This window comes from Petaurus breviceps, unplaced genomic scaffold, assembly GCF_028583685.1.
Source record: "Petaurus breviceps papuanus isolate PSGF00001 unplaced genomic scaffold, PetGlider_PUasm1.0 90849, whole genome shotgun sequence".
Lineage (NCBI taxonomy): Eukaryota > Metazoa > Chordata > Mammalia > Diprotodontia > Petauridae > Petaurus > Petaurus breviceps.
In genome coordinates, this window is record NW_027187361.1 from 23564755 (window position 1) to 23580004 (window position 15250).

Here is a 15250-nt window from a genome sequence, read left to right on the forward strand (position 1 = left end):
ACTTCTACCAGAAGAGCCTGGCGGTCACTCGGGACCGCCTCACTCTCTGTAGCACAGTGGTGGGGACCTCTAAGGGCTCCTGTAAACCAGAGTCAGCCGTCATTGGTGTGAGTGGGGGCACCGGCAGAGCATCAGGACCCACCTGGGAATGTCCACCGGCCCTGCCCAGTCAGGCAGCAGTCTGAAGGGTCTTGTGCCTCCTTCACTCTTAGACATGACCCTTGGGGGAAGGCCCACTTCTACCAGAAGAGCCTTGCCCAGGTCACTCGGGACCGCCTCACTCTCTGTAACACAGTTTTTTCTTTTTCACTGCAGAAAGATGTTACCGACCACGTCAGTGAACTCCCGATTCCAGGGGAACGGCGCCTTGAGTTCCAGAGATGCAGCGAGGCACACGGCGGGGGCGAAGCGCTACAAGTACCTTCGCAGGCTTTTCCGGTTCAGGCAGATGGACTTTGAGTTTGCTGCCTGGCAGATGCTTTATCTGTTCACTTCCCCACAAAGAGTTTACAGGAACTTTCATTACCGAAAACAAACAAAGGATCAGTGGGCCCGAGACGATCCCGCCTTCTTGGTGTTGCTGAGTATCTGGCTCTGTGGTAAGTTCCTTAGCACGTGCACCTTAAATTTAGCAACAAGTCAAACGTTTCAGTTCAGAAAACTTATTGTGAAGATTGTACATGTACATCTTTAATAGGAAAGATCTGAATATGAATTTTGAACTGGAATTTGGGATTCCTTTTTTTCTTTTTGCTTTTTGGAGGGGGGGAAGGCAGTTGGGGTTAAGTGACTTGCCCAAGGTCACACAGCTGGTAAGTGTGTCGAGTGTCTGAGGCTGGATTTGAACTCAAGTCCTGATTCCAGGGCTGGTGCTCTATTCACTGTGCCACTTAGTAAACCGCCTCTGGGTTTACTTTTAAAAATTAGCTTTCCTGGAGTTGTCAGAAGATCTTGCCACAAGAAAAGCTATATTCTCTCAAATTAAATAAGATCAGATAATATTTTCATCTTAGTTAAACTCACATTAAAACTTGTTAGGGAACAGTTAAATCTGACCTTTGCTGTGAAGTCCTGCAAAGTGGATCTTAAGTAATATTTTATTATGGAAAATATTAAGATTAGGGATTTCAGCACATTTAAGTGAAGCAGGAATTAAAATTTTGGAAGCAAAAATTAAATAAAAGGGTCTGTCCAGCTGATTCATTGTAAGGTGAATTAATGTTGAATTTACTTGAAATTTTGATTTGTTGCCTTAGAGAATCATCTGCAATCATCGATCAAAGAGTTTAATTCGTGTATTTTTAATCTTCCTTTCAGTTTCCACTATAGGATTTGGATTTGTCCTGGATATGGGATTTTTTGAAACCATCAAGCTGCTCCTTTGGGTTGTGTTTATAGACTGTGTAGGTGTTGGCCTTCTAATATCAACTCTTATGTGGTAAGTATTACACCTTTTGCTTTTTTTTAAGGAACTGTTATAAAAGTTATTTGTTTCTATAATGTACAAGCTGACAAAATTGTAACAAGAGGTCACAAGACTAACTGAAAAAGGTTGATTAGGGTAGGCGAGATTGCATATAAACGATATCAGCTGTTCTCAGTATCAGTAAATAAGAGTGAGGCCGATATTGTCAAGAACAGCAGAAAATTAAATCAAAGCAATGATTATTAATTCAAACAAAATAACTAATTTTGCACAAATTTCCTAGTCAGCCCTCCTTTCCTTCATGCAATCTTTTCATGGCATTCGGCAGATGATCTGCAGATGGATAACAGCTACAATTTTAATTTTTTCCTTAGCCTTTGTCATTAACAAAATATGTTTGGAAAGGAAAGGGCTTTTTAACTATCTCTTATTTTTATATTATTTACATTTCCCAACATATCCCTCCCTTCTCCCTGTCCTAGAATTCCATCTCTTATAAAAAAGAATTTAAAAGAGGAAAAAGGTCAATCTAGCACAACTAAGTAACAGATCAACTAAATCTGAAGTAACATGCAGAACTCTATACCAGGCTTCTACCTCTGAGCAGGGGAGGGAGGTTCCTTCAGATATATCCTCTTGGGGCCCAAACGTAATCATTATATCTTGTTTTGTAAATTTGTCTTTTTTTTAGACAGATAGAAGTATTAATTCCAAGTTTGTTTTCAAGCCTTTAATTCTCTCCATTTTTTTTTTTCAATCTGTGTTGCTCTCTTGACATTTGACTGAGAAGAAATAGTTGTGGCAAATGTTTTTCCCCAAAAAAGAGTGGTGATGAACAAAGCTGTAAGGCTGTAAAGACTTTGAACATGTGAATCATTCTTCTTTCTTTGCGGCCCTGACTATAGTACTACATTCTATTTGCAGCTAAAAGCCAAATAGTGTATAACTATTACATTTGGAAATCTATCAGTGCCAAATCTTATACTTCTATAACTTGTTAGTAATAACTTGGTATCTTCACGTCCTTAATTGGACCATTTAATTTTAATTTAATGTTCTAAAAATTAAAGAACTTTACCCACTGCAATTCAGTATGTACTAATAAGCACATTGCTTTGAATTAGTGACCCATAGCAATCCATAATCCAAGACTCAAGTTTTTACTGCTTCCTGAATTATTCTTTCCAGAGTTTGTTCTATGCCATAGATGTGTTATCCTTACTATTAAGACGGTGGAATGTCGAACAGTGTCCTTCCCTAAAGTTTAGTTAGGTAACCCTTTGACATTCTCATGAAACCTGTGGATCCTTTCTCAGAATAGTATTTTTAAATGCATAAAATAAAATCTGTACTGTTACAAAGAAACTTAGTTATATTGACATAGTTATTTTTTAGAAAAAATTTTAATAACATTTACAGACACCAGGTTAAAAATTTCTGAGTTAGAGTAATGGTTGTTGGGGGATTCATATTACCCAGGGCTGTGCTCTGTCATTCCTATCTAATACTTTGTGGGGTTTTATCCAGCATTTTGTTTTGTTTTTTAAAATTTTCTTCTTGTCATGGGCAAATCATGTTTATATGCTGCCCTGCTTTTCTTGATTTGCCATACCTATATATGCCAGATAGTTCCATGTTGGATGCCTTCCAGGAAAAGATATTGCTGTTAGTAATCTTATATTTTATTTCCTCACAATACCTGTGATACCTCACACTGTCATCAATTTTGTTCATGTATTAATAAAAAAAGTTGCTCTAGAGAGGTCAGAGCAGTGGGAAGAACCCTGAACCTGGATTGCTGAACTTTGAGTAACGGAACCTAAGCTTAAATCCTGACTTTTGGGGCAAGTTACTTAACCTTTGTTTGCCTCAGTTTCCCCCCTGTAAAATGGAGTTAATAATAACATCTGTCTTCCGGGGTTCTTGTCAAAATCAAATGAGATAATTGTAAAGTACATAGCATGGTGTTTAGTGTAGTAAGTGGTATATAAAGTTGGCAATGATCAGTATTATTGTTGTTATTAAACTGCACAGTAAGTTTGAGCTAGATGACCATCTCTGAATCTATGATTCTGTCTATAAACGTGCAAAAATAACATACATAAGATTTTTAAAATAGACTTATTTGAAAAAGGCCTTTGAATGTGTACCATGAATGATAAAGTCTAAGACATTAGTAAAAGTTATTATTACTATTCCTTCTTACACACCTAACACTAGTCTATCCACACTGGCTTTTGTCCTGTTTCTCACCCACAACGTTCCATCTTCCATCTCTGTTCTCTCACTCAAGTTGCCCTGCATGCCTGAAATGTACTTCCTTTGTATGTCTGCCTCTTGGAAGTCCGTTTTCCTTCAAGTTCACTTCAAATGCTGCATCCTATGTGAATCCTCTCCTGGTGCCTGCACCTCCTCGAATTTCTCACACCTGAATTACCTTATTTCTATTTTGTATACATCTTGTATATACATTTGTGCATACGTGTATATGTACACGTCTTCTCCCTCTGTGGAATATAAGCTCCTCAAGAGCAGAGAATGTTTCATTTTTATCTTTGTATCCAGAGTCATTGGCACAAAGTAGTTATTTGATAAATCTTGGTTGCTTAAGTGATCCTTATAATATAAACATTCTATGTTAAATACACTTTTTCTTAAAAATCAGAAGTGAGAGTAGACTTTACAATTCTCTTTCTCCTTCCACAAAAGCCATAAGAAAGACTTGAGCCTATAAATAAGAAAAAGGAATTATGAAGGGTTTTTTTGGGAGAGGGGGGTAGAATTGTGAAGAAGGTCTGAGATTGAATTTGGGGCTGGGAAGTGTGGGAGGAATTGAAAAACTGAAGGTGGAGAAGGACTCGGAAATATGGAAATGAAAAGAAGACTGACAGTTCTTTGAAGTTGAAGATCTGCCTGGGAATTGATTAGCAAAGATGACAGTCATGGGGACTATCACTTCCCCCATGAAGATAAGGAGGAAATTCGAAGTGATCTGTACAGAATGTGAAATGTTTGTATTTCTGCCACTGGCAAGTGATAGCTCAGGGACAAGAATGAAAGAAAGGCTCACATGAAAACAAAGAAGAAAAGGAAACCTGAGAAGCAGAAGGGAGTTACTGACTGGTGTCAGGAGATTGGAGTACAGAAGAGTGGCATCCTGAGGAGAAAAAAGAGACCAGTGAACTCTTGGAGCTAAGTAACAGTAATCGACTGTTTCCAAAAAGAAAAGAGCTGCTCGTCCTCCAAGGAACGATTATGTGGATACACAGATGCTTTTGGTTGAGATCATCATGATCGTTTTTAGCTCCCTGCTGACTTGATAACAGTATAGAAGTCTTCTGTCTTCCCTGGGATATGTATCCAAGATGTGATAGAGGACTTCCCCAGCATTTATCAAACCACGTAAGTACTATCCGCTTCTTATGATTTACTGGGGCATAAGTGATACTGCCAAAATGAATCTAGAAAGTTTCAGCAATGATTTTAAAGAAATGCAGTAAACTGAAGATTTTGGACGTACAGACAGTGGTTTCTTCTCTGCTGCCAATTTTAGGTGAGAACTTGAGAAGACAGATCTGAAGAGTATAAACCTACTTTATTAAACAGAGAATTGAGAGTGGACTGTGATTTAAAATGTAGGAATGATGGAACTTCATCCAAGATTGGAGTATACTTAAAAAAGGGCCAGCAAAAATGTATTTGCCTGGAGTCTTAAAAATTCTTCTAACTTAAAAAAAAACATAAATTAAGTGGAAGAAGAGTTGAGAAACTGCCCAGGTAAATCCACCAAGCTCGATGCCACAGAGAGTAACTACAGTGTCTGAAAAATAATGGAAGAGATGCCCAGAGATTCAGAAGAGACAAAAATCTAAGAAAGGAGCCTGCAGTAAGACCCCTCGGCCTCTAAGCAAGTGTACTAAATTTGAGCAAACAGACAAGACAGACCAGAGATCTTAATGTAAAGACTCAACCATGATTTCTAGGATGAACTCTGTCTGTGACTGAATAAAGCTGTGGATGTCATTACCTTATTCAGAAGGAACAATAAAGGCCAAGAGTTGGGGCATAGAAAAGTCTTTAAGATAGATTTGTAAAGAAGTCCAGGCATCAGAGGGGTAAGTGTGGTGAAGAGTGTTTGTGGCATTGCCATTTCAAATATGTTAAAGACGAAATAAGCAGAAAGGAAATCCAGTGTTTGGGAGCTGTCCTAAGCCTGGCATGGAGGGATGATGACGGCAGTGATGGGCACCTTTATCCATTCACCCAAAGCAGAGCAGCTAATTGTGTTTTAGTTTGCTTTAATGGTAATTCTTCAGAAGATGGTAGAATCAACAATACTGATTTTCACCAGCAAGGAAAGTCTGTAGGTAGACATGATGGGAATCTTTGGCAGAGGGACCGTTCAATCTTAGAATTTGTGATAGACAGAAAGAGGAAAGCCAGAGGTAACCTGACATGTGGTCTTCTAGATTGGGGAAGGAGGAGCCGGATTTTAAAGGGTTCAAGAGAAGGAAGAAGTAGGATTCCATGGTGTGAAAGTTTCTGGAGGAAATCAGCATAAGAGAAAGGGGAAGCTCTCAAAAATGAGATTGTGAAGACACTAAGAAGAATATCTGATGAGGAAAAAATGATGTGTAGAGATGCCATGTGGACACAGAGAACTCATCAACCAACTTGGATTTTAAAAGGCGTGTGGGGAAGATGGAAATAAGTACGGGCAACTAAGTATGACTATGGCAGATCCTATAAGGGGTATCATCAGTGTAAATCTCACAATGAACTGAGGCTGACAAGGAAGGCCAGGTTTAACCCCCCCAGAAAAAGACTTTAGCTTACATTAGAGAAAACCACTAATGATCAAAGAAAGCCTTTATTGACTCCACTGCCCTCAGCCTTCTCTCTCAGCTCTAGAGGAAGGTACCCCTGCGGAGGATGTCCCTTGGTATTCCCCCTGTCCCTTTCATGCCTCCTTTTTTCTGCGTCACCCTTTTTAGGTTATAAGCTCCTTAAGAAAGCAGGAATTCGGGGTGGCTGGGTGGCGCAGTAAATAGAGCACCAGCCCTGGAGTCAGGAGGACCTGGGTTCAAGGTTGACCTCAGACATTTAACACCCAAAAAACCCCAAAACTAGCTGTGTGATCTTAGGCAAGTTGCTTAACCCCAATAGCCCTCCAAAAAGCAAAAAAAAAAAAAAGGCAGCAATTCTTTTTTATTGCATCCCCAGCACTTAGCACAGAACATAGTGGGTGCTTGATAACTGTTTATTCGATTGGATAGGTTTTTTTTCTGCCAAAGAAAATTGTTGGACTAGAAATATCAGACCAAAAATGACCAAGAACAAGTTTATAACCAGAGTAAATAAAGAGATGGTAGGGGAGCACCTAGGGTTAGTGTCCTGGCTGCCACCAAACTTGCTAGGGAGACTGGGAGGAGAGCTCTGTAGCCCTTGCCATGGCACATTGACCAATGTCTGTGCAAGTGCCTGGGATCAAGAGAATAAATAACAGAATAAAACACCTTTTCAGCAGAGGTGTGAGGTATGAAAGCTGTGAAGTTTTGGATATGTTTGAAATGGTTTATTAGTTTTGCTTAATTGATTTTCTCTGTTAAGTGGGAGAATTCAGTGGGACTGGGGGAGTGTACCAAGAAGTGACAGATTTTTTAAAAAGGAACATTAATAAAAATAAACCACATCCCTGCCATGCCCTCAAACTGTCCTACATCTTTCTCTTCATTCTGTGTTTCTTTCATGAACCAGGCATTGTCTGATGGGCTAGAAATACAGAGAAAAGTAGTAAACAGTTCTTTCCCTCAAAGAATGTAAATTCTGCCTTTCATTGGCCAGCTTCCTAAAAAGGATCCTATCTCGCTGCCTCTACTTCTCATTCTTGAGTTTCACTCCTGAAGCTGCTTTCTCCAAGACTGTGAAAGATCTCAGTTGCTGGGTACTTGGTCTTTTGCTGCGTGCTCCGCCTTGTCCTTTTTGCAGCTTTTGACAGTGTGGGCCTTCACCTTCTTTTGAATATTCTTTTCTCTTTGGGTTTTTGTGGTTCTCTCTATTAGCTCTTAGGACCCAGGTCTCAGTGAGTGCACAAGGATGATGTGAGGAAGGAAAAGGTTTAAGTTTGTTATCTGTGGAAAAGACATTTCAGAGAACACAGTGGAGAAGAGATAGAGTGGGATTTGGGGGGACTGAAGGAGTGTTGGATTGAGGAGTATCAGAATGAGGGACAAGGCAGTGGGGAATGCGATCTGTACGATGATTTAGGGACTTTAGGGTCTCTAGGATGAGGAGGGTATGAGGTGGTTGTTATGATTCTTGGGGACCTAGGCAGCTAGTATGGAGATAGTGCAAGCCGACAAGAATGTTTTCTTTAGGTTTGACTCAAAAATTCTACCTTTTAAAAAGAACCATCCCAGATTTCCTCTGTAATGCTAATATCTTCTCTCTGTATTTGTCCCCCCCCCCATTTTTTTAAGTTTTCAACATTCATTTTTTTAACCTTTTCAAATGTATATAATTATATAATAAATGTATATAATTAGTACACTTATATGGCTCAAATACATGTACATGTGTGTATATGTGTATATACACTCATATGTGAAGGATACTCTAAAAATTTTTTAAATTAATTTCTTTTTAGTTTTCAACATAGCACTGCCGTAAGATTTTTTGAGTTCTAAATTTTCTCCCCCTTCCCTTTCCCCAAGACAGCATGCAGTCTGATACAGGCTCTCTATATACATTCATATTAAACATATTTTCACATTAGTCATTTAACATTGATTTTTTATAAGATGTTTGAGTTCCAAATTTTCTCCCTACCCCTTCCCAAGGAGGGCAGGCAATCTGATATAGGTTATACATGTGCGGTCACGTTAAACATATTTCCACGTTAGTTATGTTGTGAAAGAAGAAACAGAACAAAAGGGTGAAAATACGGTCTGACGTATTTGTTTTTGAGATTTCTGTCTGAATACATAATTTTTGTAAGGGTGCCCATGTACACCAGAGAAATGCAGACTCCTTTCTACCTTTATTCAGTAATTGTCAGGTGTGTATCATGTCTGATTTTTCTAAACTTTAGTCAGGTCCTGATGTCTTTGGTTTTTTTTTAAATTAGATTTGTCTAGAGCCTGTAGTCATGAGTGAGGTCCCTCCCTGTTGTAGTCTTACTCTTTCTCCTTGTAGTTCATTTAGCTTTTCCTTCATGTCGTTGGAATCTGTGCAGTTGGAGAATAGGTTAAGTATTGAAATTAATTCGTCGTCAGTGTTACCTTCAGGAAAAGATACTTTCCCACTTTTTCCCTTTTTGTTAAGTTTATTTTTTCTGTTGCTTTATCTGGGGAGGTGTCTTCTTGTATACTTTCTTTAGGGCCAAGTTTCTATATTGTGATTTCACAGCATTGAGTTTCATTTATTTTATTGTCCTTTCTGCAGCAATGGAAGTGTTTTTCTTGATCTACTTCACTTGACTTTGCATCTTTTCCTATGTCATTCCGTTCTTTGTGTTCATCATTTTCCTTACAGTATAGTAATATTCCGTTACATTCATGTACTACAACTGAGACATTTCCCAATGGACATGTACTTCTTGTACATGAAGCCCTGTCTTTTTGTCATTCACATTGTTGGGGTGTAAGCCTAACAGTGGTAACTCTTGAGTCAAAGGAGTGGACATTTTAGTCACTTCATTTTCATGATTGTTGATTGCTTTCCAATATGATTATATCAGTTCACAACTCAACCAACGATCCCTCCAACATGACTTATTTCTACATTCTTCTCGTTTTTGCCCTCCGGGTTGTTTTGATTTATATTTCTTTTACTATCTGTCATTTGTAGCATTCTTCCATATAGTAGCTAATAGTTTTCAATTCTTTTGATAACTGTTTTCATATCCTTGGACCTTCTTGTCTTTTAAGTGGTTTTTTGGGTCTTTTATATTTCTATTGATTATCTTTGCACCCTGGATGCTTTCTTATCAAAAACATGTGATTCCCTCCCCCCTCATTCTACCATCTCCATTCTTATCCTAGGCATATAATTTTATCTGTTAAAAAAAAAACTTTTCAAATTAATTTAATCAACATTATCTATTCTATCTTTTGTAATTGTCTTTACTCCTTGTTTAGCTAAGAATTTAATTATAAATCTATAAGCTGTGAAAAATATGTGATCTGCTTTTCATGTTTGGTTACTGACTTTACTCTCTATAGTTAATGAATTGGGGGTGGCTAGGTGGCACAGTGAACAGAGCACCGGCCCTGGAGTCAGGAGGACCTGAGTTCAAATATGGCCTCAGACACCTAACACTTACTAGCCGTGTGACCTTGGGCAAGTCACTTAACCCCAATTGCCCTCCAAAAAAGAATTTTAGCTAATGAATTGCAAATCCCTGTAATGTTTATTTTCACAGCTTTTCTTTCCATTACTACCTTTATATCTGCTGAACAATTGCCTATCTTTAGGATCTTATCACCTCTCATCTAAATCTTTCCCATCTTCTGTCATCACATAGCTAACTACCAAAATATCTTTTGAAGACGCAGAATGATCATATTGCTTCCCCCAGTTGCTAGTGCTATTTCCATCCTCAATTTTCTTCTTCATATTTGCAGGATGGGGTTTTGTCTTTATATCCTCAGGACCTGGCAGAGCCTTACATAACAGAAAGGGTTTTCAATAAGTGATTGTTGAGTCAACAGTCTTGTTATACAATGACATGCAATGTGTATTTAGGTTATGAATGAAGAAAAAAATATTCCTGGGGGAAAACTGCAACAATCTGCCTGTGTCCTAAATGAGTCAGTCATTACCTTCATTTTCAGTACCGAGTCTGTGATGGCAAGGCCGTTATCTTGCTGTGTGTCTTCCAGTTTCTTCTGTTCATTCTTTTGAAATTTTTATTGAAAGAGACACAGGGAATAAACTCTCACATTTTCATAATAAAATTGAAAAGTGTTTTGGAGCAGGGATTTCTTTGAATATGTTAATATGTTAGCAACTGACGTTATTGTAGAGATGATTTAGATGTATAAAATTGAATTTGTAGCCCCAAAGTGCAGGGGTTTGCAATACACACACTATATACATTTAATAAATGTTTTAGTAATGAATGTTACTATATGAATATTACTATGTTATAACTGTATAGTTGCTATACTTTTATGGTTACTATGCATGTGAATATTTATATCATTTTTCACTTTATGAAATAATTTCGTATTTTCATATTGCCTAATTTTATTCTTTTGAATTTATTTTCCATTAGGTTTATCTCTAACAAGTACTTAGTGAAGCGACAGAGCAGGGACTATGATGTAGAATGGGGATATGCCTTTGACGTTCATTTGAATGCTTTCTATCCACTACTAGTCATTCTGCATTTTATCCAGCTTTTTTTCATTAACTGTAAGTAGCAAATCAGTTTCAAAATGGCATTGTCATCTTCATTGTACATAACAGTAAAGTTTTTTCCTTTTCTTACAGATGTTATCATGACGGATACATTTATTGGCTACTTTGTCGGAAATACATTATGGTTGATTGCTGTTGGTTATTATATCTATGTAACATTCCTAGGATACAGTGGTAAGTATAACCAAGCATTGAAATTTATGTAAAAGTATCTAAGAACATTAGAAACAAATTAAATAATTTATTTATTGTCTTTCAACATTCATCTTTTTATAGATTACTCGCAATACCTTTTTGACCTTTTTTTCATTCAACTCTTCAAAGCCACATATGTATTCAGCTGCTTGGAGTTTACTCCTATTAAATTCTGCATTTCTTAATTCAACAGTTGTATATTTAGCACATACTCAACAAATAATGATCCCTAAGGATCCTAAATCCTTATTAGAAGTTCATCTTGGGAAACAAAAAAAGGGAGAGAGAGAGAGAGACCCTAAAACCAAGTTGTATTTTTATGTAAAGGGCTGTTTTGGGATATACAATTACTCGCCATTGTACCAATATCCTGTGTGTGTTTGGAATTTTTGTTTGTTTGCTAAAGTATCCTTAGAGACGGGATTTGGGGGGGAAATGTTGCCTTTCTTTGAAAACTATAAACTTTCTCTATTAGAAACACCAAGAGAAAAACTGCTAGAATTTGTTTGGAAACATTATGTATTTAGCTACTTGAGCAAAGCTATTAATTGTCTGAATTAGTTTCTTTGCTGATTCTTTGGGGTTTTTTGGGTAAACCATCATGTCAAGAAATGGGGATAATTTTGGTTCTTTATGCTTTTAATGGTATCAATAGCATTTTTAGAACTTTGTCAACTAACGGTGGTAGAAAGGGAGCATCCTTACGTTAATCCTCAATTTATGGGTAAAGCTTCTGTTTCCCCAGTGGAAATAATGCTAGATTTGGGGCTTGAACATATACTTTGTCTTAAAAAATGGCCCTTCTGTACCTAAGCTTTGGAGGCATTGTTAGAATTTGTATTAGATAGCGTTCTAATTTTTATCTCAAGTTTGGTTTGAAGGTCTCTTTTACTAACCACAGTTGCTTTTTTAAACATTCCCTTTTTTTTTGTAGTTGTAGGATGTTTGCTTATAAAGTAGTGTGTTTTTGTAATTTCTTTAATTGGCTTGGCAGGTGTTATGTTCAGTAACTGTTTGAAATAATCTCTTTTTTTTCTTTCCTCTAACTTCCTCTTAGCTAGTCTCAGTACTTTTTAATTGCTGTCAGAACTGTAGCCCCAGACAAATCTGAGTTTCAGGGTATTCATTAGGGCAGTTCTTGCCTTATGGACAACAATAAGCACTATGCTAAATGCTGAGGAAACAAGTAGAAAGAGACGGTCCCTGAGCTGAAGGAGCTCTTGTGTGCCTGGAAGTGCTGACTCTCAGGGGGAGCACTCAGGCTGCAGGGCAGGCAGAACATCTAGGAGTCCGAAGGACTCAGCGGTACAAGCCCGCCCAGGCATCGTTACATACGCAGCCTGGCAAGAAGCCTGGAGGGGACTCGTGCACCACCACAGGGAAGCTGGGAGTGGAGTAGAGACTTGGGATTTCCTCTGTCAGGTGGAGCTGGGGGGTGGGGAGGTCATTATCAAGCCAGGAAACTGTGTGTATAAACGTATGAAATGTAGTAAGTAGTGTCAATACATATCACACACACACACACACACACACGTATTCATTTGACCCCTTCTATATTTTCTGGGTATTTTTCAATATTGATGTTACCTATTTTTGCATCACTGTCTCTACATACACTATCATACATCTCCCTACAACTTTCTTCCTCAGAATAAAGACCTTTCTTTGAAATTATAGGGTACCTTCTTTGTTCCTTAATTCTTTACTTCCGCTAAAAATGCTGCTATAATATTTTTGTATATGTGAGGTCTTTCCTTTCTTACATGTCTTTGTGGTATATTATTAATAGTGGTATTTCTGGGCCAAGTTGTAAGGCAGAAACTCAGAATTTTGCATTTTTCTTATTCATGATTTGGAACCTTTTTTTAATATGGTGGTTAGCAAAATATTGCTTATTTTTGTACAACCTAAACTAGATTTTGAGATTTATTATTAAGAATTGATATTTTATTCACTTTTTTTATTCATCTGGATTTGTTTCTTTTTTTCAGCACTGCCGTTTTTGAAAAACACAGTAATTCTTTTGTATCCATTTGCACCTCTCATTCTGCTCTACGGATTGTCCTTAGCACTGGGATGGAACTTCACTCACACACTGTGCTCTTTCTACAAGTATAGAGTGAAATAAAAAAAATGTGACTTTCAGCTGTCAACAGTATTGTTAAAGTGGCTGAGATTTCTTGTAAAAAGTGTAAATAAATTTTAATTGTAGATATCTTTAAAAATGTAAAGTTTTTGTGAATTTTTTGAAATACAACTTCATGTTGATTCCACTCAGTACATTCTTTAAAACCATAAAATGTACATTTGCGTAATAAATACTTTTAAACCAAAGTGTAATTAAGCCTTTTTAGTTTTGACTAAGCAGTAATTTTAAGTTATTTTTTGGGAAGCATTTTGATTTTTCCCCTTGCTTAACAGAATTTCAAGGATCCTTGATTTTGTTGGTGATCTCTATCACAGAGCACATAACTCTGCCTTAATAGGCACTGAGATCAAAATCTTTCAATAACCTAGTGGCTTAACCCTTGGTTTTGAGCCTCCTAATCAGCCCATGAGAAACATATATATTACTTGTTTACTTCAGGCCTCTTTAGCTTAAGAAAGGCAAGTTAAGCCTTGCCACAACTTGTACTGTGCTGGTCTGACCTTCCAGAGCCCGGTTACCAGCCACAAGGCATTAAAATAGGCACAGAAGTGACATTATCCAGGAGGGGCCAAATACTTCATTAGGAGTCGGTGCTTTCTACTGAATGCAGCTAAGCCCAGTAGCACTTAGCCAACATCTTTGAGATGACTTACTTTCTCCTACTACTTCTGGCAGTTTGTGTGGTATTTCAGAACATTCTTTTGTTTACTAAGGGAAAACACCTGCCCTGAATACTTGAGAATGGTTAACTTTTTAAAGTATGTTATATATAAGAAACTGATTGTTGTCATAGCAATAATTCACTGTTCTTCTTTCTGTCTAGTAAGGTGGTTAATTCATTTCAGCAAGGTAATCAACTTTTTTAAAGTCAAGAAGCCTTTTCCAAGTTCTGCCACTTACCATGTGACCTTGGGCAAGTTATTTAACCTCTGTGCCTCAGCTTTCTCTTCTGTAAAATAAGAGGGTTGAACTTCTTTGAAGAATCATGAAGAATAGGAAACGTGCATGGGACTGAGGACAGGTAAATGTCTTGATTTTCAAAAGGGGGATGAAAGTAGATTTCTTCAAAGTATTTGGTGGTGCACCTGAATTTGATGCCTGGTAAAATTCTCAGCTTACTGTTAAAGAATGGCTAGTAAGCAAGCACATTGCAGAAGGGGTGATCATTATGAAGCATAATTATTTCATTAAAAGCATATTGTGCTAGACTCTTTTGCCAGCATTACTAGATTGATAGGTCAGAATAATAAATACTGTTGTTGTATTTGGATTTTAGCTAAGTTTTTTTAAAAATAAAGTCCGGCATGGACAGTATACTCATGGACAAGATGGAGAGATGTAGGTAACCGCTGATAATTATGCATTGGCAGGACACAATTCAGAGCTTACTTGGAAATACTGACCCAAAGAGTGGTCAAATTGTAATGAATTCAGTGTCAGTCAGGATGGAGGTCTCTAGTGAAAAGTCATAGGGATTTCTGTGTTCAGTATTTTTTTCAGTGTTTTCAATAAACCTCGTGTCTGCTAGTTGCAAGGTAGGATAGGGACTAGGAATAGAGTTGGAAGGAACCTTCAAGACCATGGAGTCTAACAGACCCATTTACGGATGAGGAAAATGAACTCAGCCAGGTGAAGTGACTTGCCCTTGGCCATAGAGTCAGTTAGGGGTCTGAGGTGGGATTGAAAACCGAGGTTTTCCATGCTTTCACAGTCCCAATCCTAATGGAGTTCAGAAGCACACAGAGCAGTTGGAGCCAAGATGGATTCTAACAAATTTAAGGAGGGAAAGAACATTTGATGGCGTACATATCAAATATACAAACAGCACAAAGCTAAGAGGCACAGCCAACGTGTTGGAAGACAGAATTGGTTGCCAAAAACGCTGCATTTTTTTTCTACAAAGCAGCTGTTACCCACATCCATATTCTCTCCTAACTCGTTTGGACTGTTGTTACATCTTAATTGGTCTTCCTGCCACCATTCTCTCTAATTTATCCTCCTCTTAAGCTGTAAACATTTCTAAGGCACAGAACTGACTATATCATTTCCCTGCTCAA

The 15250-nt window shown here is 37.7% G+C and overlaps 1 protein-coding gene across 1 annotated transcript in view; it reads left to right on the forward strand.

The window, feature by feature from the left end:
• The window catches only part of UNC50 (unc-50 inner nuclear membrane RNA binding protein), a 14850-nt gene extending 1466 nt beyond the window's left edge, over nt 1–13384 (forward strand). Inside the window, exons 2-6 of the mRNA XM_069072973.1 lie at nt 316–599; nt 1318–1438; nt 10704–10843; nt 10922–11023; nt 13036–13384. Coding sequence (XP_068929074.1) covers nt 316–599; nt 1318–1438; nt 10704–10843; nt 10922–11023; nt 13036–13172 — 784 coding nt within the window. The 3' untranslated portion in view covers nt 13173–13384. The remainder of the gene's footprint in view (nt 1–315; nt 600–1317; nt 1439–10703; nt 10844–10921; nt 11024–13035) is intronic.
• The last annotated feature ends 1866 nt before the right edge of the window (nt 13385–15250 follow it).